The sequence below is a fragment of the Equus przewalskii genome, chromosome 26 (genome assembly GCF_037783145.1).
Source record: "Equus przewalskii isolate Varuska chromosome 26, EquPr2, whole genome shotgun sequence".
In the NCBI taxonomy this organism is placed as follows: Eukaryota; Metazoa; Chordata; class Mammalia; order Perissodactyla; family Equidae; genus Equus; species Equus przewalskii.
Window position 1 is genome coordinate 37,261,564 of NC_091856.1, and position 24,277 is coordinate 37,285,840.

The 24,277-nt window shown below is 57.0% G+C and overlaps 1 protein-coding gene and 1 long non-coding RNA gene across 3 annotated transcripts; one reads left to right on the plus strand and one right to left on the minus strand.

Moving 5' to 3' along the window:
- The first annotated feature begins 2,250 nt into the window (after window positions 1-2,250).
- Window positions 2,251-24,126, plus strand: AGPAT2 (1-acylglycerol-3-phosphate O-acyltransferase 2). 2 transcript variants are annotated; one of them, XM_070596095.1, is made up of 6 exons: window positions 2,251-2,664; window positions 19,533-19,666; window positions 20,111-20,286; window positions 20,529-20,624; window positions 22,437-22,509; window positions 23,347-24,126. In XM_070596095.1, the coding sequence occupies exons 1-6, from the start codon at window positions 2,483-2,485 to the stop codon at window positions 23,520-23,522; spliced, it is 837 nt and encodes a 278-aa protein (XP_070452196.1). In that variant the 5' UTR covers window positions 2,251-2,482; the 3' UTR covers window positions 23,523-24,126. The 2 variants fall into 2 exon arrangements, with proteins under 2 accessions (XP_070452196.1, XP_070452198.1); XM_070596097.1 differs by lacking the exon at window positions 2,251-2,664 and adding an exon at window positions 8,764-9,765.
- On the minus strand, window positions 15,603-19,534 carry LOC139079681 (uncharacterized). Its single transcript, XR_011533502.1, has 2 exons — window positions 18,834-19,534; window positions 15,603-18,001 (listed from the first exon to the last, which is right to left on the minus strand). It is a non-coding gene; the product is annotated as an uncharacterized lncRNA (long non-coding RNA).
- Window positions 24,127-24,277: the final 151 nt, after the last annotated feature.

Here is a 24,277-nt window from a genome sequence, read left to right on the forward strand (position 1 = left end):
AGCACCTCCCTTCTTCCCCCGGGCCCTTGGGAGGAGCCGCGTAGGACCCGTCCCAGTCCCTACTTAGTTGAGAATCACTGATTTTAGAGAAAAATCTCTTCTCTCAGTATCTCCAACCCAGAAGACTTTCTGAGCTTTCACGTTCCAGAAACAGAGAGTCTTCACTAGCTTTCCAAACAGGATATTACCATAAAATAGTAAATATTTGTTTTCACACCCGTGGAGACTGACGCCTGTCCACGAGCTGCTCGCCAGCCCCCAGCCGCCCCCCTCCTCCCTCTTGGAGGAGGAAAAGCACACATTTTCTTCCAACGCTTCCCCAAGAGGAGGCCGGAACTGGGAAAGAGGTGGAATGAGGTCACAGCCTCCCCATCTGCCTGAGGACGCAACAGTGTCGTCCTGAACCACGGTCCCTGGGAGCAGGAGGGCAGGGCAGCCCGCCCAGCACCAGGCAACCTTCCCACGGCAGCAGGTGGGGGATCCAGTGACCGAGGTCAGCCTCCTCCCCTGTCCCTTGCTGACTGGTGACTCTCACCTCTGGGAGCCCCACTTCCCCATCTGCAAAATGGGGAGGCATTTGCTCTTGAGAGGTGCCAGTCGTTGTTCCCAGAGCTGGTCACACAGTGAATGGAACAGGCCAGTCCCAGTTGAGTGGCCGTTCCAGGCTGGGGGAGAGGACAGCGGACACACAGCCTGCAAAGGTGTGACAACGTGGGAGGAAGAGCGAGGAAGAATGTGAGGCAGGCGAAAGGATGTGAGTGATGGGTGAGGCTCCTTGGAAAGGGAGGGCAGCCGGGAGCGAAAGGACCAGAGCCCAAAGGCAAAGCAGCCCTTTCTGCCCAGCACTCAGGTTGTGAGGACTGGTCTCCACTCATCCCATAAGGACCCTCTCAGGACCTCGGGCTGAAAACATCGCCGACCCGGCTCTGAGAAGCCCGCCAGCCCGGTGACCCGCCTGCACCCGCCTCTCTGCCTGGCTCCCTCCAGCAGCACTGGCTGTAGGGCATCCACCTGCCCCCACCAACGTTCTCTCCCGGAACCTTGCTGTCTCCACCCACAGCAGCACAAGCGCCCAGTCTCCTGGGGACTCTGGGGAGACCCCTGCAGAGGGGTGGCAACATCCTGTTCAAGGAGTAGAAAGAGCTGGTCTATTTAAACTGATGCAAGAAGATGGCCAGACGGACTTGGAAAAGACTGGACTGGGGAATGCTCTGATAGCTTTCATTGTAAAACGCCCGCTGGTGTAATGCAATGAATGATGCTCCACTTTCCGGAAAACCTGACAACACCTGTGATTGGGCTACTAAGCCATGCAGAGAAACCTCACCTCCCTCAGGGCCAGAGGGCCCCATTCGTCTCGGGAACGAAGTTTTTGTATTTATCAGCAAAAACAGAGCAGTTTTGGGTGGCGTCAGTGAAGTATTTCAGTAACAGGTCACCTCTGCATCTGTAAAAACGGAGAGGCCAGTAACGTCACTCTTAACGCCCTTAGGAGCTCCAGACATAGGTGGGCATTTGTAAATTGCAGCAAGCACAGGACCCCTGCCCACCAGGTGGAGGACTTGCTCAGAGAGAAAACTTGGTTTTACACCCTGGCTCTGCTTTGAGACCTGAGAGCTGCCCCCCCAGGGGATGATCTGGAACACCAGACCTCCTCCCCACCAGGCCAAGCACACCCCTGCCCTGATAGGCTGCTGGCCCACGCGCTGAGCTGATGTGAACACAGTCGCCTGATATCTGCCGCTGGCCCCACTCCAAGACCAGGGACATGCTGCTCCTGGCACCCCCCAGCCACGCCCAGAAACACGCCCCATTCCTTCCGTCCCCACCCCAGGAGTCCAGTGCACCCACTAGGCCCCGCAGGGCAAGGTGGCTCGAGGGCCAGTTGGATCTCCCCGCAATTGCCCGAGGGGACCCGAAGGGACAGGCTGCCGGTCCAGGTCGCTCGGGCGCGGTTCCATGGCCCCTTTCTGTGGTGACTGGGCTGGCACGGGCGGCCGCGTCCTCGGGCTGCCGTCGGAGCTGTGGTCTGGGCTGAAGGGTGGCGGCCACGGCGGGGGGACGGCCGGAGGTGGGGGACATGGGCCGGGGCGAGGAGGCCCAGATTAGGGGGGCGGTGCCAGAGCCCAGGCGACCTGCCAGTGAGGATGCACGGGCTGGAGAGGGGCGCGGCGCCAGAGGCTAAGGGACCTGGCGGCGGGGGGAGGAGTGTCGCGGGGCGGGGCGGGTGACACGGGGCGGGGCGGGGCGGCGCCGGCGCGGGGAGACCGGCGGCCGCGGTGGGCCAGACGCGGGGCGGGGCGCGCCGCACCTAGCCTCTTCCTTGGCGCGAGCTCCTCGCTCCACCCCGGCCGCCCCGCCCCGCCCCTCCGCCCTCGCAATAAGGGGCGCGGGCGGGGCCGGGCGGGGAGGAGGGGGAGCTGCCGCCAGTCGGAGTTCGGCGGGGAGCCCCAGGCCCGCGCCGTCGGGGCGCGTCCGGGCCATGGAGCTCTGGCCGTGGCTGACCGCGGCGCTGCTGCTGCTGCTGCTGCTCGTGCAGCTCAACCGCGCGGCCAAGTTCTACACGAAGATCACGCTGTACTGCGTGCTCTGCTTCGTGGTCTCCGCGGTGGCCTCGGTCGTCTGCCTGCTGCGCCACGGTGGCCGGACGGTGGAGAACATGAGGCAAGGCAGCGGGGCAGGGTGGGGGAGCGCCTGGCGGGGGTCGGGGGGGCGCCCAGGCTTGGGGAGAGCGCCCGCGGGGAAAGCGCCTGGCAGGGGTCGCGGGGAGCGCCCGGGTCGGGGTGGGGGGGCGCGCGGAGGGAAGGGGCCTGGCGGGGGGCGGGGGCGCCAGGCGCCGGGCCGTTGTGGGGGGGGGGGCGGAGAAGCGCCTGGCTGGGGTTCGGGCAGCGCCCGGGTTCGGGGGTGCGCGCGGGGTGGGGAGCGCCCGGCCGCCGCCCGCTTCCGCTTCCCTAACTTTTGTTTCTCCTCTCCCTCTTTCCTGCCTCTCCCGGCTCGGGCGGGCGCGCGAGGGGGGAGCGGAACTGAGTGCGCGGCTGGGTTGGGCAGAGGTCCCCGGGAGCCGGCGTCACAATGTCCCTGCGCCCTTGCCAGGAGGCCCCGGCCCAGGGACAGACCCTCAGGGATTTAAGCTGGTCTCGGCCTCTGGCGCCGCCGCGTCCCTGCGCCCAGCGGAGGGCGTGCCGGGTGGCGGATGGCCTAGCGGCTTTCCGAGAGGAAGGGGACTCGGCCGAGCTGGGAGAGGCTCAGTCCTGCTTCACTCTGGGGAAACCGAGGCCGGGAGGGTGGGGCTTGCCCCAGGGCCGGCCCTGCCGGAGCACCGCCCCCCCCGGGCCGGGCGCGCTGGGGCGTGGGGCGTCCCTCTCTGCTCTCCAGCCCCCCTCCCGCCCACGCGCCAGGTGATGGATGCACCTGTGTTCAGGCGCGCGGGCAGGTTCCCCCTTCCCTTTCCGCCGTCTTCTCGGGAGGGTGGGGAGACTCCGTGCTCCGGAAGGTTGGTGGGTTGCCCGATGGGGGAAAGAAGTGGGTGGTGGCTGGAATGTTCCTCGGGGTGCCTCCCGGCGTGGCAGAGCTCTGCGTTCTTAGGCCGGGCGGGGGTGGTAAAGGGGGGGTCAGGCTGGCCTGACCAGAGGGTTGGGGACCTCTCCGAGTCAGAGGCTGGGGGGCGTGGCTGCCTGAGAGGGGGCTCCTTCTTACCCTTTCTCCTAGTTTTGGACCTCCTGGGGGCTGTTGCTAACATTTCTCTCTGTGGGTTTTGCAATGGCCTCTTGGCTGTGGCCTGGTGTGGGGATGTTGTAGTCCCTGAGGCCCCACCATGCATGTGGTTCAGGGCAGCGGGTGAGGGTTCCTGGTTTTCCACCATCTCTGTCCTTGCCCGGCCCAGCTGGCTGATGCTGCTCGGACTGGCCCACACTTCATGGGTCCTCCAGGCCCTGCCTTTGGGGTTCGTGGCTTCCTGTGGCACCAGGAGTCGGTGTGAGTGAGGACTCAGATTGGAGGGCCTGGTAGGCACTGGATAGGTCTATGGTGCCCCCCCATCCCCCCAATGGCCCAGGCCAGCTCCCCGGGGAGCAAAGACCCAGGGGCAGCTAGGTGGTGTCCTTCTGGCAGTCTTGTTAATGGAGTGCCCCCTGGGGAGGAGAGGGCCTGTTTCCAGAAATAGGGAGTCTTCAGGGCTGGGTCCCGGCTGCCCAAGGATAGGGATGCCTGAGTCTAAGTACATCTCGGAAGGCCTGGCCTGAGATGAAGGCCCAGGGACTCCCTGCAGGCAGGAGCCTTCCTCAGCCAAGCAGGGGGAGGTGGTGGTGGGTTCAGGGAGCAGCAGGCCAGGAGGCTCCTTGGAGGGGCTTCTGTCCTCCCAGAGCCAAGCAGGAGGGTGGCATGTCTAGTTCTACGGCAGTAGGCAGCCCTGGGCCTGGCTGTCTTGAGCTGCAGGCGAGTTTCAGCGGGCGTGAAAGGAGGCCACCCTGCCCCTCCCCAGGTGGCCTCCTTACAAGTTGCTTCCTTGTCTTTTAAAAGGCCCAACTTGTTCTTCAAGTGTTGCCTCCTGGACTTCAAAGCTGTTTCCCAGGGGTCAACTCAGAAGGTCCCAGCTGCCCTTCTGCCTTTCGGACAGGTGGCTGGACCTGGCAGGCTGGTCACACTGGCTCCTGCCGGCCTTGGTCCTCTGGCCTCTGCCGGCCTGGGCTTGCTCTTCTCAGCCCAGAGCCGGACTCAGCTGCCAGCCTCACCCCAGATTCTGGCCAACAAAGCTGTCTTCTGAACCCTGGAGGCCCTGAGGGTGCTCAGAGGGCAGCTGCCTGCTCCCCTCCCCTCCCCGGGGCAGCCCCCAGACTCAGGCTCCGAGAAGGGACTGCTCTGGATGTAACAGCAGGAGCTCTGTTCTCCCCAGGGAGAAGGTGGGCCTGGGGGTCCAGGGGCCCACAGCTTCCTTCCCCTGCACTGCCAGATCCCACAGGGGTGGGTCACAGCGATGCCTCCCAGCCATGGCTAAGAATGGGGTTAGGGACGGCAGAGTCGAGGTGGGGCGCACTGTGAACATGTGAGTTCCCTGAAGGGCGTGGCCGTGGGGGACGCTCAGAAATGCAGAGAATGCAGAGGCACTGCATCACTCCAGTCCCGAGGTGCAGGGACAGGACCCAGCGGGACCGGGGTGACCGTGTGGGAGGAGGTTGAGCGGACAGGCTCCCTGGCCCCTTGTTTGAGGCCCACCCTGGGCCAGGATATGCCAAGTTGGACCAGTGTGTCCTGGGATGACTGAGCACCCTGGCTGCCCACCTGCTCCCCTCTCCAGTCCCACCCTGACTTCCGGAAGGACTCTGCTTGCCATCCTTTGCCTATGATGCTGTTGTCTCCACTTCCGTCTCCTGCGCACCTACTGTGCGCTGCAGATGCCTCAACCTTGGGAACAGGAATTATTATGTGTCCTGTTTTGCAGATGAAGAGGCTGAGGTTCAGAGAAGCAGCTTGAAACTAAGGCTTCCAAGGGCGGGAGGAGGGTCCTAGAGCTGGGACCTGGCACAGCTCGGATGCAGACCTACTGAGAGCGAGTGCAGAGCGCATGCTTTTCCTTTTTCCTCTGTGCCCACCGGCACCGGGGGCTGGAGCAGCACCGTGGTCACCTCAGGCGGCAGAGCAGGCCTTGGGCAAGCCTTGAGCCCTGGGAGGAGCAGCCCTGCTCTCCCCCTCCCCTGCTTTCCCATCTTCCCCCTGAGCAGTGGCCCCTCCCCTTGGGGCTCTGGGCTAGCACCCAAAGAGGCTTTTGCCGTCTAGACCCGGCTTCTGAGTATGTAGGAAACGGTGATGGGAACAGAAGAGCTGAGGCCGACTCTGTTCTACCCAGGCTGGGGGCCTGATACCAAGGACCCTCCCAGGCTGTCAGTGCCCTGTGCGCAGGGCTAGGGTAGGGTGGCAGGCCACGTTTCCTCATCCCAGGAGGCAGATGCCCTTATTACCCCGTTTGATAGAGGAAGGTGAAGCCCAGGGAAGCCATGTGTATTAGAATTCGGTTTGGCTGCAGGGTTAGGAAACCGTAATAATAGCGGCTTAACCAACAGAGTTAACTTTTTCATGCACCAAAGGAGACCAGAGCTGGGGGGCCCAGGGCCACAGAAAGCTTTTTGCTCCTTGTCCTGTGGCCCCATCATTCTCAGGGTCCAGCGTGCCACCGTTGTGGCAGGGCCTCTGAGGGTTGGACTGCGTGCTTCCGCATCCGTCCTAAAGGCCGGGACCCAGATGGCCAAGCTCTTAGCCGCAGGGGAGGCGGGGCAGAGAGGCACCCCATCTGTGTAGCCCGTGCCCATGTGAAACATCGAGGAGGGAAGACTGGGCATTGTTTCGGCCACAGAGACGGGGGATTTGATGCTGCTCAGGGTTTGAATCTGGAACGGCCCAGCCTCTTAGCCAGAGCTGCCTCCACTCGTGGCCCTGGGGGATGCGTGGATGCAGACACACTGCCGCTGGGGCGCCCCACAGCCCAGAGGGGCTGGCCTGGGGCCCTGGTCTTGAAAGAAAGTCTTCCTTGCTTTGCTTGGGGTGGAATGGTGAGGGGCAGACGCGCTCCCCTGGGTGTGTTTTGCACACCCGGAGGCCCGGAAACCAGAGCTCCAGCGAGCCCGGGAGTAAAGCTCATTAGTGTCCTCATGTTCACCCAACTCCTGCAGTCCCTTCCTAACCCCTCTGGCCACCTTTACAGGCTGGAGGCCCTCCCTCCCCTCGCCCCCGCCCCGCCCCCTCCTGTGCTCCCACTCATATGACACTTGTTGGAAACTTGTTGGACAACGCCCGTGCCCTGACAGGTGGCCTCGCTGGGCCTGAGCAGATCGATGGCTCTTGTGCTGCCTTCCTGGCAGGACTGCCCTAAGGGAGCCCTACCAAGCCCCTCGCTCCCGGGACGAATCCTGTGGGATCTGTCTGAGGACTGGCACGCCTCGGCCGAAACAGCTGTCCCAGTCTCCTAGGAGCCACCTAGCGGGAGTCCAGGTGCTAAGGGCAAAGGTCAGCAGGTGGCCCAGGCTGCGCTTTGAGCTGCCTCCCTGCTGCCTGGAGCAGGTGTGGCTGGAGGAGGGGTGGGCGGGTCTAGGGGCCTCTTGGTTTCATTTACTCTGGATTCTTCTCTGCTGCTTGTGTCATCGTCATCACGTCTGCTGTTTATGGAGGGCACTGGGGTCCCGCAGGTTTCATGGGGCGTCCCAGCCTCGTCACACTTAGTCCCTCTACAGCCTTTCCATTTCACAGGCAGAAACGGAAGCTCAGGGAGGTCAAGTGTGTTGCCCAAGGTCGCAGCATGAGAAGAGAGCTGGGATTCAATCCAGGCAGTGTGACCCAGAGCAAGGGAGGAGCCCAGACGTCCTCAGCCAGCTGCCAGGAGCATCTGTGACGTTTATGGTGCTCACTTCTAGGCCGGGGGTCCCCACCTGGAGTTAAGTGGAGGGCTCCTGAGAACGGCCCAGGAAGGGCCGGTACACCTGCTCTGCTGGAGGAGGCACGCGGAAGGGGTCTGCTCCCAGGCCGCCTGCCTTGCCATGGAAAGCTGGCACCAGTCACCCACCTGGCAGCTGGCAGCAGTGCTTCCAGAGCGCCAGGCGGGGCACCCAACCCGGCCGTGGGCCACTGGGGCTTCAGGTGACCTTGGCTCCACCCCTCCTGGCTTCCCCCAGGTGGTGGGGTCATGCAGTGGGGGCTGCAGGATGTAAGATAGTGGCCAGAGCTGTGTGACCTTGTCCCAGGATCAGCGCTGGTGACACCTGCCCCCAGCTTTGGGGCCCTGGCTGCTATGGGGGAAAGGAGGGGCAGCCCTTGCCCCCTGTGACTGGGGCGAGGGCACTTCGGTCAGGTGTGGGGTTGGGGCGCGGGAGGGCTGGCACTCAGGCCCAGGCCTGGGCTGGGTAGCGGGCAGCCAGGCATGAGGGCTGCTTTGAGCTTCCAGCTGGGGGAGGAGGACAGAGCGGCTTCCAGCCCTGCTGGGGCTCGGCTGGGGCTTCTGGAGTCCCCGGGGGAGGGGAGGAGGCCTCAGAATGAGCTCCTGGCGTCTTGCGGTTCTGAACCCCTATACCCCCCGAGCCCTCTCTCGGCCTCCACCATGCCCTCTGCCTGGCATTTTTCACACGTTTTTCAAAAGCCAGGTGAGAGGTGGGCTCCAGCCCATCCTGGCTTCCCTGCTGTGTGACCTTGGGCAAGTCACTTAACTCTGCTGAGCCTCACTTCCTCATCTGTAGGGTGGGTATAATTCGTGCGTGGACCAGCGTGGTTGTTGTCGGAACAGAAGGCAGTGGTTCATGTGCATCCCTTGATGCATGGTAAGCATTCAGCAGATGTCAGGGGTGGGGGCAGGGGCGGGGGATTCCCTCCTGCCTCTGCTGTTAGAAGCGCGCTCTGCTCTGCCGGGGCAAGGACCGACCGGCTTTCTCTGCCCGGGCACCGGGTGCCTGGTGGTGCACGCTGGGTGCCCGGATATGTCTGCTGGCTGCAGGAACCCCTGCAAAGCTGGGTTTACTTCCTTCCTCTTTGAGAAAACACTGTCAGAATGATAGTAGTCATGTGTCTGTTAGTGACGAGGAGACGTTCTGAGAAGTGTGTGGTTAGGCAATTCCGTGGGCGTGCGAACATCATAGGGTCTGCTCACTCAGACCCGGATGGGACAGTCTGCTGCACACCTCGGCTCCATGGTCCTAATGTTACGGGGCCTCCACTGTAGACGCAGTCCGTCGTTGACTGAAGTGTTACGTGGCATGTGACCCATAAAACAGAAACCAGGTTAAGAGGCAAAGCGTTTATTTGGGATCAAAGAGTTGCAACTCAGGGAGCACAGATTCAAGTGGGAACCCAAATAGGGTCCCGATTGCAGAAGAAGGGCTCAGGGTTTTTATGGGGAGAGAGGAGGGGGAGGAGGTGGGTTGTATTAAAGAAGAATTCATTGGTGCTGGATGAGGCGAGGCTGGGTTTGCACTTCTTAGATTGGCCTGAGGATCGATCATCAGGCAGAAGGCCAGCCCTGTCCTTCGTTGATTGGGTAGCAGTGTGGTCGTCAGCAGAGTCCACTTCCGTCTGTCCTTGCAGACAGTACTCTCGTCCTTACTGACTTCTTAGAATGTTGGTGGTTTGGTACAGTTTGGAAGATAAAGAAAACAAGACATAAGGCACTTGCTCTGAGATGGCTCCTCCCGCTCTGTTTTGATATGGATCCACTCAGGTCATCTTCTGCATTTTCTCCTGTTGATCAAGGTCTTTCTCTGAAAGCATCACTCATCAAACTCTGGAGAGCATTGCTGACCGACTATTGGAAGGCATTGCTGTTCAGCCATCAAAGCCCCGCTGGTCCCTTGTGGCCAGGAAGGCCCATTCCTGTATGTCGTGTCCCGTGTCGGAGGGAATGTGCCTTCCTCAGGAGCCTTCAGGCCCCATTTGAGCAACAAGGGCACCAGGGCAGAGAAAGGCTCTGCGTCCAGTTCTTTCAAGGGCCAGTATCTTCTGCCGTTCCGTGAAGTCTCACCAGCCTTAGGAGTCATTTCAAAGTGCCAAGCGCTCGTTATGTAAGAGGTGTGGTTAGGACATCGAGCTGTGCAGTGGGGACAAAGGTTTACAACAATGAGAATTCCTGTACAGACAAAGCGCTAAGTCCCAAGTGGAGATAGACCTGCACCAGGAGGCGATGCCTGAGGGCAGCCAGCTGAAGAGATCCCTGCAGCTGATGGTTCGGCTTGTGCTCAGATGCCGTCTAGTTCCGTCTCTGCCTTGCCGGAGGTGTTCCCCTGAGTTCAACAAGAGGTATTTACAACAGTGGCCCATGTTCCCTCTTAAAGCTCTGGCGGTGTGGGTGACTAGGCAAGATCTTCTGGACACTTAGCATGAGGAATGAGGGAAGAAATGGTGGAGAGATGGTGGTTAAATGTATAAGGTCTTCTCTATGTTCCTGCATGGAAGGGGGCTTCTGATGACAGACCCAAAAGTCAGGACGAGTTCCCCCTTTTGTAATAGATTGGGAGACATGGATGAGAGTATTGTCTTTCCAAGAAAGAGGAAGAAATAAGGTAAGAAGCAACAGCGAGAGAAAGGTGTTCAGGCCTGGGCCTGTCATCTTGGGAGCGCTGCCTGCCTCGGACGTCGGCTGCTTCTCTTCCCAGGCAGTTGGAAGTGGAGGCCTCCGGCGTTTGCACAGGACAGGATGGCAGGTGCGGCCTACTTGAGCTGGGAGATGTATCTCCGAGCGTCAGTGCCTGCTAGTCCTGCAGCTGTGTCAGTGGTCAGGAGCGCCTGGTCAGGTCCTTTGCAGTGGGGCTCGAGGGCTGTCTTTCCCGGATGATGCTTCCAGAATACCGGTCACCAGGCTCTTGACTGTGACCAACAGCACCCTTTAGAGTGGAATCTGACAGGGGTGCTTCAACCTGTTGATGAGGGGCCTGAATATTAGAGACTCACAGTGGCTGGTGGTACTCAGATAAGACAAGAAGGGACCAGCAGAAGGGTGTGCACCAACAGACGCTGATCTGCCGGTAACCGTCCCACGTGAGCTCAGTTCATGTTTTCCAAAGAGGACGTCGCAAGCAGTCAGCATGACTAAAGGCAATACCCGAGGCCAGGGGAGCCCAGTCCACAGGTGTATAACAAAACCTCAAAGACAGTGCACAGGACTAGAATCCAGCGTCTACAAAGGTGCAACGTAATGTTTCTCTCCACAATGACCCTCATTGTTTGCCAAAGATGATCACAGTAATACTAATTTGTTTATGTTAAAAACATGGTCTGATTCTTTATATAAGTGAAAATAAGAATACTCACTGAGAGTTTCTGAATTCTGGAGGGATCAGGTAGGGAGAAAAAGGAAATGATTCGTTTTTGTTCACAAAGGTATATCTTAACAAATTGATGATAGCTTAAGAGGAAAGATTTTCTTAAAATCCCGGTCAGTTTTGTGATCTGAAATTTCATCAGAAAACTATTGTGGAGTAGGTGTCAGAGTCCTTTCCATGAATCTCTCAGAAGATGAAACATTTTTGCAAAAGCATCAGAGTAAAACAAAAACTATCTATAGATGACAAAAGACGTAAAGTGGCATGGTTAAATATCTGATAATAATGCAATTGACAAGGAAATTTGGTTATTTCTGTAACACATATTTTAAGATAATGAGTAGAATTATACCAGGATATATGAGATTTTTAGGAATTTCATATAATTTTTAGAACACTTATATTAATATTTACCCATGCAGTATAACCTAAGAAGGTTTACCATCATTTATTTGACTATGCTGCCCATGCAACTTAACATACGAAATGCCTAATTCGTTTAGTATTTCCCTCTTTATGGGAAGAGAGAATTCTTTGAGAAGTCCCTGGGTCCCACTGGAAATTCTCAAAGTTACTTTCAGGTCAAAAGAAAGATTTTATTTAGGATTTGAATCTTGGGGAAGTTTGTCAAAAATATCAAAATGTTTTAAAACGCTTAGCCAGATAGGGTCATAGGTCGCGTGAAACAAGGCTTCACTTCCATTTATCCAAAGTGGCAGCAGAAGATGGGAAAGAGAGGCAATCATGGAAAGTCAAACAGTTAAGAAAAAAACCCTAGCTCTTTTAATAGAGACCTCAGCTTTTTGAACCTAGAAAATTATTTTTACAAAACATAAGATTTCTGCCTTTTAGGTAGACTTACTCAAGTAAAGAAGGAAATCTTTCATAATCTCCTTATCAAGAGCAGACTAAAAGCCCAAAAAATTATCCTTTTAAGAGAGGGAAAACCGGGGCTGGCCCGGTGGCGCAGCGGTTAAGTTTGCACGTTTCACTTCGTCAGCCCGGGGTTCGCTGGTTCGGATCCCGGGTGCGGACATGGCACCGCTTGGCAGGCCATGCTGTGGTAGGCATCTCACATTATAAAGTAGAGGAAGATGGTCACGGATGTTAGCTCAGGGCCAGTCTTCCTCAGCAAAAAGACGAGGATTGGCCGCAGATGTTAGCTCAGGGCTAATCTTCCTCCAAAAAAAAAAAGAGAAAACCAAATTCTAATTTTTGCACTAGCTTCCTTTCGATATTAAAGCCCATTTACTTAATTAAGTTCATTTCAGTCTTGGCCAACTTGACCAGGCACAGGCCTCTTTCTTCAGTTTTCCTCTTTCCTCTTCCACAGACCTTCTGTAACTTTCTCTTTAACTTTCGGAATTTGTCTGATGCCTTCCCTCCTTCCTAGTATTTTAGGACAATTTACTTTCTTTTTTTTCCTTCTTCTCCCCAAAGCCGCCGGTACACAGCTGTATATTCTAGTTGTGGGTCCTTCTGGTTCTGCTCTGTGGGGCGCTGCCCCAGTGTTGCCTAATGAGCAGTGCCATGTCCGCGCCCAGGATCCAAACCAGCGAAACCCTAGGCCGCCGAAGCAGAGCCCACAAACTTAAATCATTCAGCTATGGGGCTGGCCCCAGGACAATTTACTTTTTTAACAAAACAAACAAACAAAAATATCTCCACTTCTTATCCCTCCTTTGATGAAGACACACGTCTTACTTTCCTTGTATACGAGATGGGTCCCTTATTCTTCTACCTTAGCATCCTGTGGATTGGCAGACTTATAAGTACTGTCTAGAAACGTGCTTTCTCATAGGAAATTTCTCAGCACGGCACAAAACATGTTTATTAATAAATCCAGTATTATTCTAGTTTGTTTGTAATAAGAAGCCAAAGGTAGGGGCCGGCCTGGTGGCACAGCGATTAAGTGAGCACGTTCCGCTTCAGCAGCCTGGCGTTCACCTGTTCGGATCCCGGGGGCAGACATGGCACCACTTGGCAAGCCATGCAGTGGTAGATGTCCCACATATAAAGTGGAGGAAGATGGTCACGGATGTTAGCTCAGGGCCAGTCTTCCTCAGCAAAAAAAAAGAGGAGGATCAGCAGCAGATGTTAGCTCAGGGCTAATCTTCCTAAAAAAAAAGAAGCCAAAGGTAGGTAAATCTATGTTTAGTAATTAATGTCTAATATTTTATCTTATGTGGAAATGACCTAGATACTCAATAAATTTCCATCATTTAATTTAACAAAATTCTAAGGTTTCAAGTTATCAAAAGGTTTTGAAGTTACCTTTAAGTATATATACCATAACACAAAAGTATTATTAAAAAGTTCACCCCAAAACTTTTATCTTTCTTGGCTCTATTTACTTTACTTGTTCTCAGTAAGGCTGCTTAGATTGCCTCCAAAAGCTTCATGAGATATTAGGCAAAGTTAGCCATCAGTTTTTTCCTCCCAAAGCCCCAGCACGTAGTTGTGTGTCCTAGCTCCTTCTGGTCCTTCTGTGTGGGACGCGCCTCAGCACGGCCTGATGACCAGTGCATAGGTCCACACCCAGCAAACCCCGGGCCACCGAAGTGGAGTGTGTGCACTTAACCACTCACCCACAAGGCCGGCCCCTAATTTTTATTATATTTAGAAATTATTTAAGTACTTTCTTTAAGCCAATTAATAGAGTTCTTTTAGAAATTATACCATCCAGAGGTAGCAAAATATCACATATATATAATATTCATATGTAGAGACACACACCTAGAGACCCCATAGCTATTGTTTTAAAATTACTGTGATGGGGGCTGGCCCCGTGGCCGAGTGGTTAAGTTCGTGCACTCCGCTGCAGGTGGCCCAGTGTTTCGTTGGTTCGAATCCTGGGTGCGGACATAGCACTGCTCATCAAACCACGCTGAGGCAGCATCCCACATGCCACAACTAGAAGGACCCACAACGAAGAATATACAACTATGTACCGGGGGGCTTTGGGGAGAAAAAGGAAAAAAATAAAATCTTTAAAAAAAATTACTGTGATGCATCAGGTACAGTAATACAGAGTTCACTCGTCATGAAAGACTGGTCGGATCCAGATTTTGTTTCTGACAGATTGAATAAATTAAGCTTACCTGCTTAGATGTCTAAAGCTTTTTTCTACTGATATTTGTGGAGAAGACACTTCAGATGCTAGATTTTGGATAAGGGAACTTCTATAGCTGTTTTTCTCTTTTTTCCTTCAGTCTTAGGAATTGGTGAAGGTCTGGATAATAGTTCCCGGAGAGGTTACAGGCTTTTTGAGATAGATAGGGGAGGTTTTGGGGATTGGTGAAAGCTGCAGTTCCAGTTTTGCAAAGATTTGGAAGATAAGGATAGTCGCTCTCAATTCCTCAGAAAGTCAGTCAGTTACAGATTAAGTTGTAACTTAAATGACGTCATAGTTCATCTGCCTGTTCAACCGCATCGTCCCTAATTTGCTTCTTTCCCTCTGGGCAATAGTTTTACTTTACCTTAGGGGAAAAGACCTATAAAAAACAATCCCCGTCAGGCTCTGAATATCGGCTTCCCATTTGGCCAAATTTCTAATCATAAGTTACTAAATTCTTTCAGATATCTTGTCAGGTTTTAGCCGGGACAAATAGTAAATATGCCTGGCAGTATGAAGCAATTTAAATAATTTTTAATTTTAGTTTACCTTTGACTGTTTAAGGGAATCACATAGCAATTTCTCCGGAAATCTCTCAGAGTCTCATTAACTCTGGGAGGAGCCCATGTGGGGGCTCTCCTTCAAATGTAGATATGGGGGTGTCTGTAAAGCCATTAACAGACTTTTAAGTATCTCTTATATCTTAATTTTTCGTTAGTTTTTTACAACAAAACTTTCAGTCATGCTATTTTGGGATTTTGAAGGCTTTACTTTAAGGTGAACTTCTTAAATGATCTCATCTCGTTGAAATGTGCCTTCTGATGGCCAGTGTGATTCCCCTGAGGCTGGCTGCAGTTTGATGGGGCCACACCTGCCTATGGAGTTCAGCCCGTGTTTCTGTCCAGCCATCTCTGACTGCAAGTGGGGTGCAGCCACGTTTCTGTCTGACCGTATTTTGCAGTACCCAAACCAGTGGTTCCCAAGCCAAGCTCTCAGGACACCAGACAAGCTTAGTAAGATTTTGCTGTTACTTGTAAATATTTACAGCTTCCCAGACCATGGCTTTTAAGCAGGTGTTCTGGAAGGTGGTGCACTCGACTCTTTAGAGATTGAAGATTGCATTTAACTTGGTCCATGGTTCTCAAATCTAGCGTGCAACAAGACAAGTTTTGGAAGCTCAAAGGAGCCCCAAAGTGGCTGCTGTAATTTGAAATCATCTTTAGTATTATCGGTCCGCTTTTGTAAACAAAAGTTTACAAGAGGAAGGACCACGGTCCTTAAATATAAAACCAGCTGGAGTTCCCAGGGGAGGAGCTTCTTGGAAAACTCTCAGGTTAAGAAAAGCGTGCAAATAAAAATGACATTAGGAAAATCTCTTACTTTGGTTAGGACTCACTAACCAAGGAAAACTGCTGAGGAAGGCCCCTCCTGCAGCAATGGCCGTTGTGCTGGCACTGAGACAGTGGTGTCATGGGCGGTTGATTCGACCAAAAAAGGCACTGACCTCAACCAAAAGGAGGGAGGTCTGAGCCCGAGAGGTCACATGAGCAGAGGAGTCAGCCGTCCATGGAAGTGGGGAGCACACAAGCGGGCTCGTGTTGGTACCGAGTCCGTTTCCAGAGGACGCCAGTGTGCAAAGGCGAGAGCATTTCAGATCCCACTTCTGACACCGTATGTCACCCTACAAAAACAGAAACCAGTTCAAGAGGCAAAGCGTTTATTTGGGGTCAAAGAATTAGAATTTGGAGAGCACAGGTTCAGGTAGAAACCCAAACAGTGTCCTGATTACAGGAGAGGGGCCCAGGGCATTTATGGGAAAAAGGGAGGCGGAGGTGAGTTGTGTTAAAGAAGAGTTCATTGGTGCTCATGAGTGAGGCTGGCTTTGTACTTCTTAGAATGGCCTGAGGTTTGATCATCAGGCAAAAAGTCTAGACTTGTAGTTTATTGATTGATTATCAATCTGGTCATCAGCAAAGTCCAGGGCCATCCATTCTTATAGACAAGATATTATTCTTGTTCTGTTGACTTCTTGGAATGTTGGCAGTTTGGTCCAATTTGGAAGATAAAGAAAACGAGACATGAAAGCAGTCCCTCTGAAATGGCAGCGCTGGCTCTATTTTAAATGGGTCCACTTGTGTCATCTTTCACAATATTTTCTCACCACTTTTACAGAAAACCTTGAAAACACGGGACATTAGGAGAAGGAAAAGTGGGTACCCGCGTGTACGCCACCTGCAGAGAATGATCCGTCCCCTTGAGGACATAGCTGTTGCCTTTTTCCACTCCCGGGGTGCACCTCTCTCTCACAGCTCATTGTAATCACACCGGCTGCTGTATTTCTTAGTTTGTATGAGTGCAATTATTTGCAAAAATGCAGAGAGTGTGCTGCCATGGGGGCCTCTGATCCCTGCAGCTCCTGGGGCAGCCGGGGCTGCCTCTCTGTCCCTCCCAGAGCCTTTGGTCCTGGTAGCACTGTCTCTGCCAGGCCACCTGGACTCTGGGGCAGGAGAGGCCAGAGAAGAAGTGTGGAGAGGACCCCTGCTCAGCTCTGCCTACTGGCTGAGGTGTGTACACAGTATCTTTCGTAGTTTAAAAACAACAACAGGATGCAATCAACCCTTACATTAGATACAGAAAGAAAACAGAGGAAAGTCCTGGGGACAGATGCTGGGGATGGCTGCACAGCAAAATGTGAATGTACCTAATGCCACTGAACACTTGAAAATGATAGAATGATAAATTTTATGTTGCATATATTTCACCAGAATTTAAAAAAAGAAAGAAAGAAAAACCAGAGCCAGAAAATGCCACCACCAGAGAGAATCACTGTCCCTTTCCAGATGCAGCTGAGGCTTTTTGCTCTGCAGCCAGATACAGAAACACGAGCCATAGGTGGTCACTGCTAGAAGTCACAGGAGTGTCCCTCGCAGTCAGTGACACAGATCTTGGTTGTCATTTTCCTCTGCTGCAGCAGGGTGTGAAATGAACCCGAATATACTTCTCTTCTACTAACTGGAGGGTATTTAGGCGTTCTCAGATTTTTGTAATTCAGACAACACGTGAGTACTGCCACCATCCTTGGAACTGCCTTAGGATACATTCCTCAAAGAGGACTGCGAGACAAAGGGACTGGGTTTCTTAAGTGTTTGTGTTTTTTAAGTAATTAATTTTGAGGAAGATTAGCCCTGAGCAAACATCTGCTGCCAAACCTCCTCTTTTTGCTGAGGAAGACTGGCCCTGAGCTAACATCCATGCCCATCTTCCTCTACTTTATACGTGGGATGCCTACCACAGCATGGCGTGCCAAGCAGTGCTATGTCCGCCCCCGGGATCTGAACCGGCGAACCCCAGGCCGCTGAAGCGGAACGTGCTCGCTTAACCGCTGCACCACCGGGCCAGCCCCTCTTAGTCGTTTTTGCCAGGTGCTGCCAACCTGCCTTCCAGAAGCATCTGTGTCTGTGCTCTCATTTTGGCCTGCAGTCCTTGGAGCTGTTCCATTCTCTGGGCCAACACCTCCTGTTGTCACTCTTTTTAATTTGTGCCAAGCTGAAGATGAAAACGGTTTCTTGTTTCAATTTGCATTTCTTTGATGGCTAGTGAGATTGAATTTTTTGATGTCAATTGGACAATTACGTTTCCTTTTTGTGAATTGCCTGCTTATGGCCTCTCCGTGTCTGCTGCAGTCCTCACAGTGACCCAGGAAGCTGTCTTTTGCTGATGAGAAAACTGAGATTCCCAGAGGTGAAACAGCCAGTCGGTTCTCCCAGCGAGGGTCCGGGGCCTGCCAGCCTGGCCGGCCCCTGAGTGGGAGGGGACACGTGGCCAGGGCTGGCCCCAGCTGGCAGATCTGAGGAGGGAGCAGCTTCCAGATCTGGGGACAGATCGCTGGTCTAACCGTGACAGCAGCCCAGAGTTAGCCACTGCGCCTCCCCGAGCCTCAGTTTCCCCGTCTGCAACATGGGATAATGATACTTCCCAGGACGCAGGTTCTGTGAGAGGTGCGGCTGGATAGGAATCTGATTTTCTGACACAAACAGACGAATCCTCTAGGCCTCCACTCATGTGAGGGCCCTCGAGGGATCACATCCATCGGGACAGGCTGTGGGATGGTGGGGGGGGTGGTGAGTCTTTAATGGGGACAGGGTTTCGGGCTGGGAAAACGTTCTGTGGATGGATGGTGGGGGTGATTGCGCAACAACTCGAAAGCACTTCCTGCTTCAGTGCACAGAAGTGTGCGCTTGAAAATGGTTAAGATGGTAAACTTTATATTATGTGTATTTAACTGCAATTCAAAGAACCCGAGTCTGGCTTTGAGTCAAGGCTCTGGCCCTGAGTCTGCTCTCTTGAGAGCCGGCTCTGGGATCCAATGGCCTGGGGGTGTCGGGAGGGCGGGTGCACAAATCCTCTGGGAGAAGGGGGGCAGTTCTGAGTCTGAGATGGCCCTCGGGCGGCACATCTGCACCCACCCACTGGGGATGGGAGGACCCAGGGGTCCTGCAGGGAGCTGCGGAGCACTGAGCGCACACCTCAGATCCGTCACCTCGTGGGCTGACCCCTCCTGGCACCTGTTCTGTCCCAGATGTGGGCAGAGCATCCCCGCAGAGCAGGGGGTGGAGGCCACGCTTCCTCCCTCTGCTCTCCGTGCCCAGGCAGTGCCTACAGTCCCTACGGACAGTTAGAGCGCGAAGCCACAGTGCCCCTGGACACAGCTCGTTGTGCCCATCGCGTGCTGCTTGGACGAGGCCCCTCAAGGGCACGGGTGCTCCGGGGCAGCCACCTGCCAGGAACAGGGGCTCGGAGGCCGTGGGCTTCCAAGTCAGGAGTCCCGGGCCCTCACACATCCTGGCTCCACTCCCTTCCCTCCGTGAGACCCTGGGCAAGCCATGAGCCTCTGCAGGCCGCGTCTCGATCTGGGACCAGGGTACACTCACTGCTCTGTGGGATCAGGCGAGGAGTGACAGCAGCCTCGTCGCCGTGCTGCCTGGCCGTGCTGGTCTCGTCGGCGGGGCTCTCCCATCATTCTGGAAGCAACCTTTGGCTCCTTGCAAAAGTCTCCCTTTGGTACCAACCCTTTCTTCCCAGTGTGGCACTGCCTTAGGGGATGGTCACTTCTGACCGGGTCTCCTCCCCAAGCTGTGTGGGTGGGCGCCCAGCCTCCTCTGCAGGGGCGCACCGACCTCTCTCTCTCTGTGTCGGGTCCGTCAGTTGCCGTCACAACTGAGCAGCAGACCCAGCTGGGCCCCCCACTTGGCTGAGCTAGCAGGGGTGTGAGGGAGGGCCCGGGATAAGGACAGGCCCCTGGAATGTGGATGTGGAAGGCGCCCTCCCCCTTGCCAGGCGTCCGGGCCCTGGAGGCTTTGCTCCTTCTGTTCCTGATTTTCCCGCCGGCCGCAGGCTGGGGTGGCAGGAAGCAGGGCAGCAGTCCCCATCTCCTTGAGGGACAGGATCTGAAGGCTCCTGGAGGGGAAGAAAGCTCAGGGTCACACAGCCAGCCCACAAGAGGGTGGGTGTGGGCTCCATCTGCTGCGGGGCTCTCTGTTGTGTTGCTGTCTCTGGTTCCTCCCCAGGCCTTCAGGCCGGGGCCGCAGGGCAGTGGGACCTCTGCTCACTGGTGCCATCTTCCCTCTTAGCATCATCAGTTGGTTTGTTCGGTCCTTCAAGTACGCATACGGCCTTCGCTTTGAGATAAAGGGCCGCGGGAAGCTGGAAGTCGACCACCCCTGTGTCATCATTTCTAACCACCAGAGCATCCTGGACATGATGGGTAGGCTGGGCCAAGAGGGTCTGGTGGGAGGGCTGGCCCTTCCCAGCCACGGGCTGGGCCCGGGACACCGGCCTGGTCCCCGGGGAGGGGGCATGGGGGCTGCTTCAGGGAGGTAGAGGCTGGGCCAGGCCAGGGGGCCCTGTGCCCCCCTCCAGCCACAGGTAATGAGGGACCAGGTCACATGTGCCTGGCGCTGGGCATAGGGCTCTGCGGCTCCCCGACAGCCGGGAGCTCTCTTAGAGCACCCTCCCTTTACGGGTGGGAAACCGAGGCTTGGAGGCCAAGTGACTTGCCCAGGTGGCCAGCGGGAAGGCGTGACTTGGCCAGGCCTGTTGGTGGTCAAGGTGCAGGGCTGGCTCCCTCTTTGGGGAGGTGGCCACCCGGCTCTGAGCCACCTGCTCGCTCTCTCTCTCACTCCGTCTGGTGTCCGGTGGCTGCCCACAGGCCTCATGGAGATCCTGCCCCCGCGCTGCATTCAGATCGCCAAGCGGGAGCTGCTCTTCCTGGGGCCCCTGGGCCTGATCATGTACCTCGGGGGCGTCGTCTTCATCAACCGGCAGCGCTCCAGTACCGCCATGACCGTGATGGCTGATGTGGGCGAGCACTTGGTCCGGGAGGATGTAAGTGCCCGGGGCGTGGGCCTCCAGGGAGGGTGGGACGGCAGGTGTCAGAGCAGACCTGACGCGCACCTTGCTTTTGGCGTCACCCCCGCACGCCCGCAAACCGCATGCAGGAGAGTCAGGCCTCAGCTGTTAGCGGGGTCTCGGCTGAGAAGTTGGGGCGGGGGTGAGGGGGGCGCCCCACGGGTGGCCTCAGGGCTGTGGGGTGTATCCCTGTGGCAGCTGCCTCCTCTCTCCTGCAGCTCAAAGTGTGGATCTACCCTGAGGGCACGCGGAATGACAATGGAGACCTGCTACCTTTCAAGAAAGGCGCCTTCCACCTGGCAATCCAGGCCCAGGTGCGCAGGCCTCACCCTCCTGGGGCAGCAGGGGGTGGGGAAGCAGGTCCACGTCGGCCTGAGGCTGAAGGTGACCCTCCTGGCCAGGCAGGGGCTGCTGGCGCTCACGGCCCACCTGCCATGGGGCAGGGTCCCTGGTCCCTGACCTGCTCGGAGGGCAGTCCTTTGGGCCCCTTCCCGCCCTAAGCGTTAAGGCTGGCGCCTGATGAGGCCCAGCGGCCAGCGGGCAAACTCAGCTCAACGCAGCACGTGCAGCTCCAGCACCCCCTTTCCAAGTGGCCAGGGGAGAGGCCCCCCCCCCGAGGGAGCCCAGGGCTGGGTTAGAAGGCGGAGGCAGCAGGCTGCTGGCTGAGCCCTCTCGGGAAGGCTATGCTCAGGGCCTGTTCAGTCCCCCGGCACCCCTGGCTGGGCGGGAGTGGGCAGTGGGCTGAACCAGCAGTGCCCACGGCTGGGGGTGGGGTGGGGGCGGAGACGGGCCTGGGGAGAGTGGACTGTGAGCTCCACCGAGGGACATTGTACATATCTGGTCCTCGGCCTCCAGGGGTGCAGTTGTCCTAGAGATGTCCTGGGGTCTGGGGGTGATAGCAGGAGAGGCAGGGGGCACACCCGTCCAGGGGCAGGGTCTCCTGGTGGGTGAAGGGCACCCTGTCCCGCCCCTGGTACTGTGCTGGGAAGTTGGTGTAGGGGAAAGCCATCGTCGGGGTCAGGGGACTGGACTTGCATCCTGCAGATGGAGCTTGAGTGGCAGCTGGGCAGGGATCTGCTTTGCGCCTGTCCTCCACCTGTGACATGTGGCCTCTGGCGCCCCCTGGTGCCTGGCCCTGAGCAAGACCTGGGGAGCCCTCCCTCCAGAGGCTCCCAGTTGATGCCATGGGGGTATGGGCGCTGGCAAGCTGCGTGGAGGAGCCTGGAGCCGGGGGCGGGAGCCTGGGCTCTGATCCCAGGCCTGCCCAGCCCACACAAGGCTCTCCCATGCTCTGGGCCTGCGGCCACTCTGGCCAGGAGGTGGAAGGCACTCCTGCCAAGCGCCTGGGGCTAATGCCACTTTCCCCTGCCGGTCGCATGGGGAAGGGGTCATGGGAGAGGAGAGGGGAGATACAGGTGCCTCTTGGGGGGCTGGGGCAGTGGCGGCCTCAGCCAGCAGACGACATCATTTCCTGTCCTCTCCCCGCCCCCTCCTCCCCATCTCCCACCAGCACCTGCCAGACTGTAGCCTGCCTGGGCTCTGAGCCCCTGCCCCCAGTCCTCTGCTGGTCCCGGGGTTCATGATTGCCCTCAGGTGCCCTTTACAACGCTGGAGTCACCACTGGACTGTCTTCCAGGAATCCCAGCGGGCCCTGCCCCTCCCCTGGCTCTGCCCCGGCCTCCTCCCAATGGAGGAAAGCTTGGGAAGGGAGGGGTGGGCGGCAAAACCTCAGTCACCTCCTCCAGCTGAACTGGACAGCGCCCTCTCCCCTGGGCAGTCCTGAGGACCCAGCGGGGGACACAGACATGAATCAGATGGACATGGGCCAGCCCAGGAAGGCTTCCTGGAGGAGGGGATGCTTGAGTGAAGATGTGCAGGATGAGTTTCAGGAACTCTGGGCCCCTCAGGGCATGAACGGTGTTCCAGGCCCAGGGATCAGCGTAGGGAAGGGCCCTGAGGCAGGACAGTGTGCCCGTCCTGGGACCTCTCCGGGTGCTGTGGGCAGCCCCAAGGTGGGGGCAGGCGGGTGACCAGGCAGGGCTCCCCCCACGAGCTTGCCCTTGGGGATGAGGGTGGGCTGGGGCGGGCTCTGGGTCCTCAGGCTGCCCGCGTCCTCCTGTCTGCAGGTGCCCATCATCCCCGTGGTGTACTCCAGCTTCTCCTCCTTCTACAACTCCAGGACGAAGCTCTTCACCTCAGGTAGCGCCCCCACCACCTGCGCGCACACACGGGACTGGCGGTCCTTGGTCACTGCAACACCAGGCCCCCCATAGAATGGTTCCCATTTCTGGGAGGTTGCTGCCACTCAGCGACCATGGGAGGAAGGAAAGGAGGAAGGAAGGAATCCAGTCCCAGCCAGGGCCTGTGAGGTGGGTGCTAGTGAGCCCATTTCCCAGATGAAGAAACTGAGGGTCCCAGAGGCCTGGGGGACTTGAGGCTGGCGCTTCCTGTGCCGAGGGTGGGCTTCTGAGCCAGTGCATCCAGGCCTGAGTCCCAGGGGAGCAGCCTCCCAGGTACCCCCAGGCCCACCAGCCATGCAGCTCGGGGCCTCTCCCCTTCCCCCTAGACCCTGCACGTGGCACTTGGTGCCCAGGTGGGAAGGTGGGGTCCAAGGTTGAAGGACAGCAGGGGAGGAGCCAAGCTGTCTCCCCCACATCCGAGACCCCGCAGCTGCCTAGACCTCCCTGGAGGATGGAAGTGGAATGGCGGGTGAGGGCTGCCTGGAGGGACATTTTCTGGGGGAGGAGGCGTTCTGTGCCTTGGGTGGTGCTTATAGGGCATACACAGTCGTTCAGGCTCACCAAGTACAGGCTTAGGAGCTGTGTGAGTAATTGTGTCAATTATTCTCAATTAAAAGCAAACCCTCTGAGACCAGGTTCCCAGGGAAGAACCCAGCCCAACCTGGGCCCAGGGGAGGGGCCCTAGGGAGAGGGGAGGGGCCCAGGGAGAGGGGAGGTCGTGCATAGGGGCCAGGGCAGCAGGCACAGGTGGGCCTCCAGCCCCCCAGACTGTTGATGCCACTCGACCCCCCAACAGGAACGGTCAAGGTAGAGGTGCTGGATGCCATCCCCACCAGAGGCCTCACTGTCACTGACGTCCCCAAGCTCATGGACACCTGCCACCAGGCCATGAGGACCACGTTCTTCCGCATATCCAAGATGCCCCAGGAGAATGGGGATGCCGTGGGGCCTGGCGCCCAGCCAGCCCAGTAGCCAAGGCCTAGAGTAGGACAGGACCTGAAGGTGGGGTGGGCAGGGGCAGGACCTGGTTAGAGAAGGGACAGAGGGACCCCCTCCACTGCGCCGTCCTGGCTGCCAAATAGCACTGTGTCTGGTTCCTACCGCTCCCCTGGCTTTCATTCGGACCCCAGAAACAGGAGCCTCTTCCTGTCCTCGACCCCGCATCCGGGGCCCCTGACATCCTCACAAGAGAGTCAGTTGGCACCTCCCCAGGCTTTGAGGGCAGGGCCTCGGCCACCTGTGCCTCTAGGGTCCAGGTGTAGGAGCAGGCCTGGGGCCCCGGCTGGGCTGGCAGGGCTGAGCGGTGTGGCCTCGGGACAGTGACTGGAGCTGAGGCCTGCCACCCTCCTGCCTGGGCCTGTGGGGCGCAGAGCAGCTTCCGGGGGCCCAGCCATGGCCTGCATCAGGGTCTCTGGGAGAGGCGGGGCTCTTGGGGGGCCAGGATGCCAGGCTCCATGCAACCTGGGCCTCAGGGAGCCGGAAAGCAGGGTCTGCCGCTCCTGCCAGCCTTGGGGAGCAGGTCTGCTGAATGGGGACCGCTCGGTTGTCGTTCTTTATAAATAAGCTCTTGGAAGCACCTGGTGAGTTGTGGTCACTCAGGGTGGGCAGCGCTGCCTCGGGCTTCCGTCCTGGGTCACAGGGCGGTGAGGGTGGCACAGCCTGGGCAGCGCGGAGGTCTTTGAGACTGCCCTCGCCTCCTCCTGTGCAGGGGCACAGTGTGGGGGCCC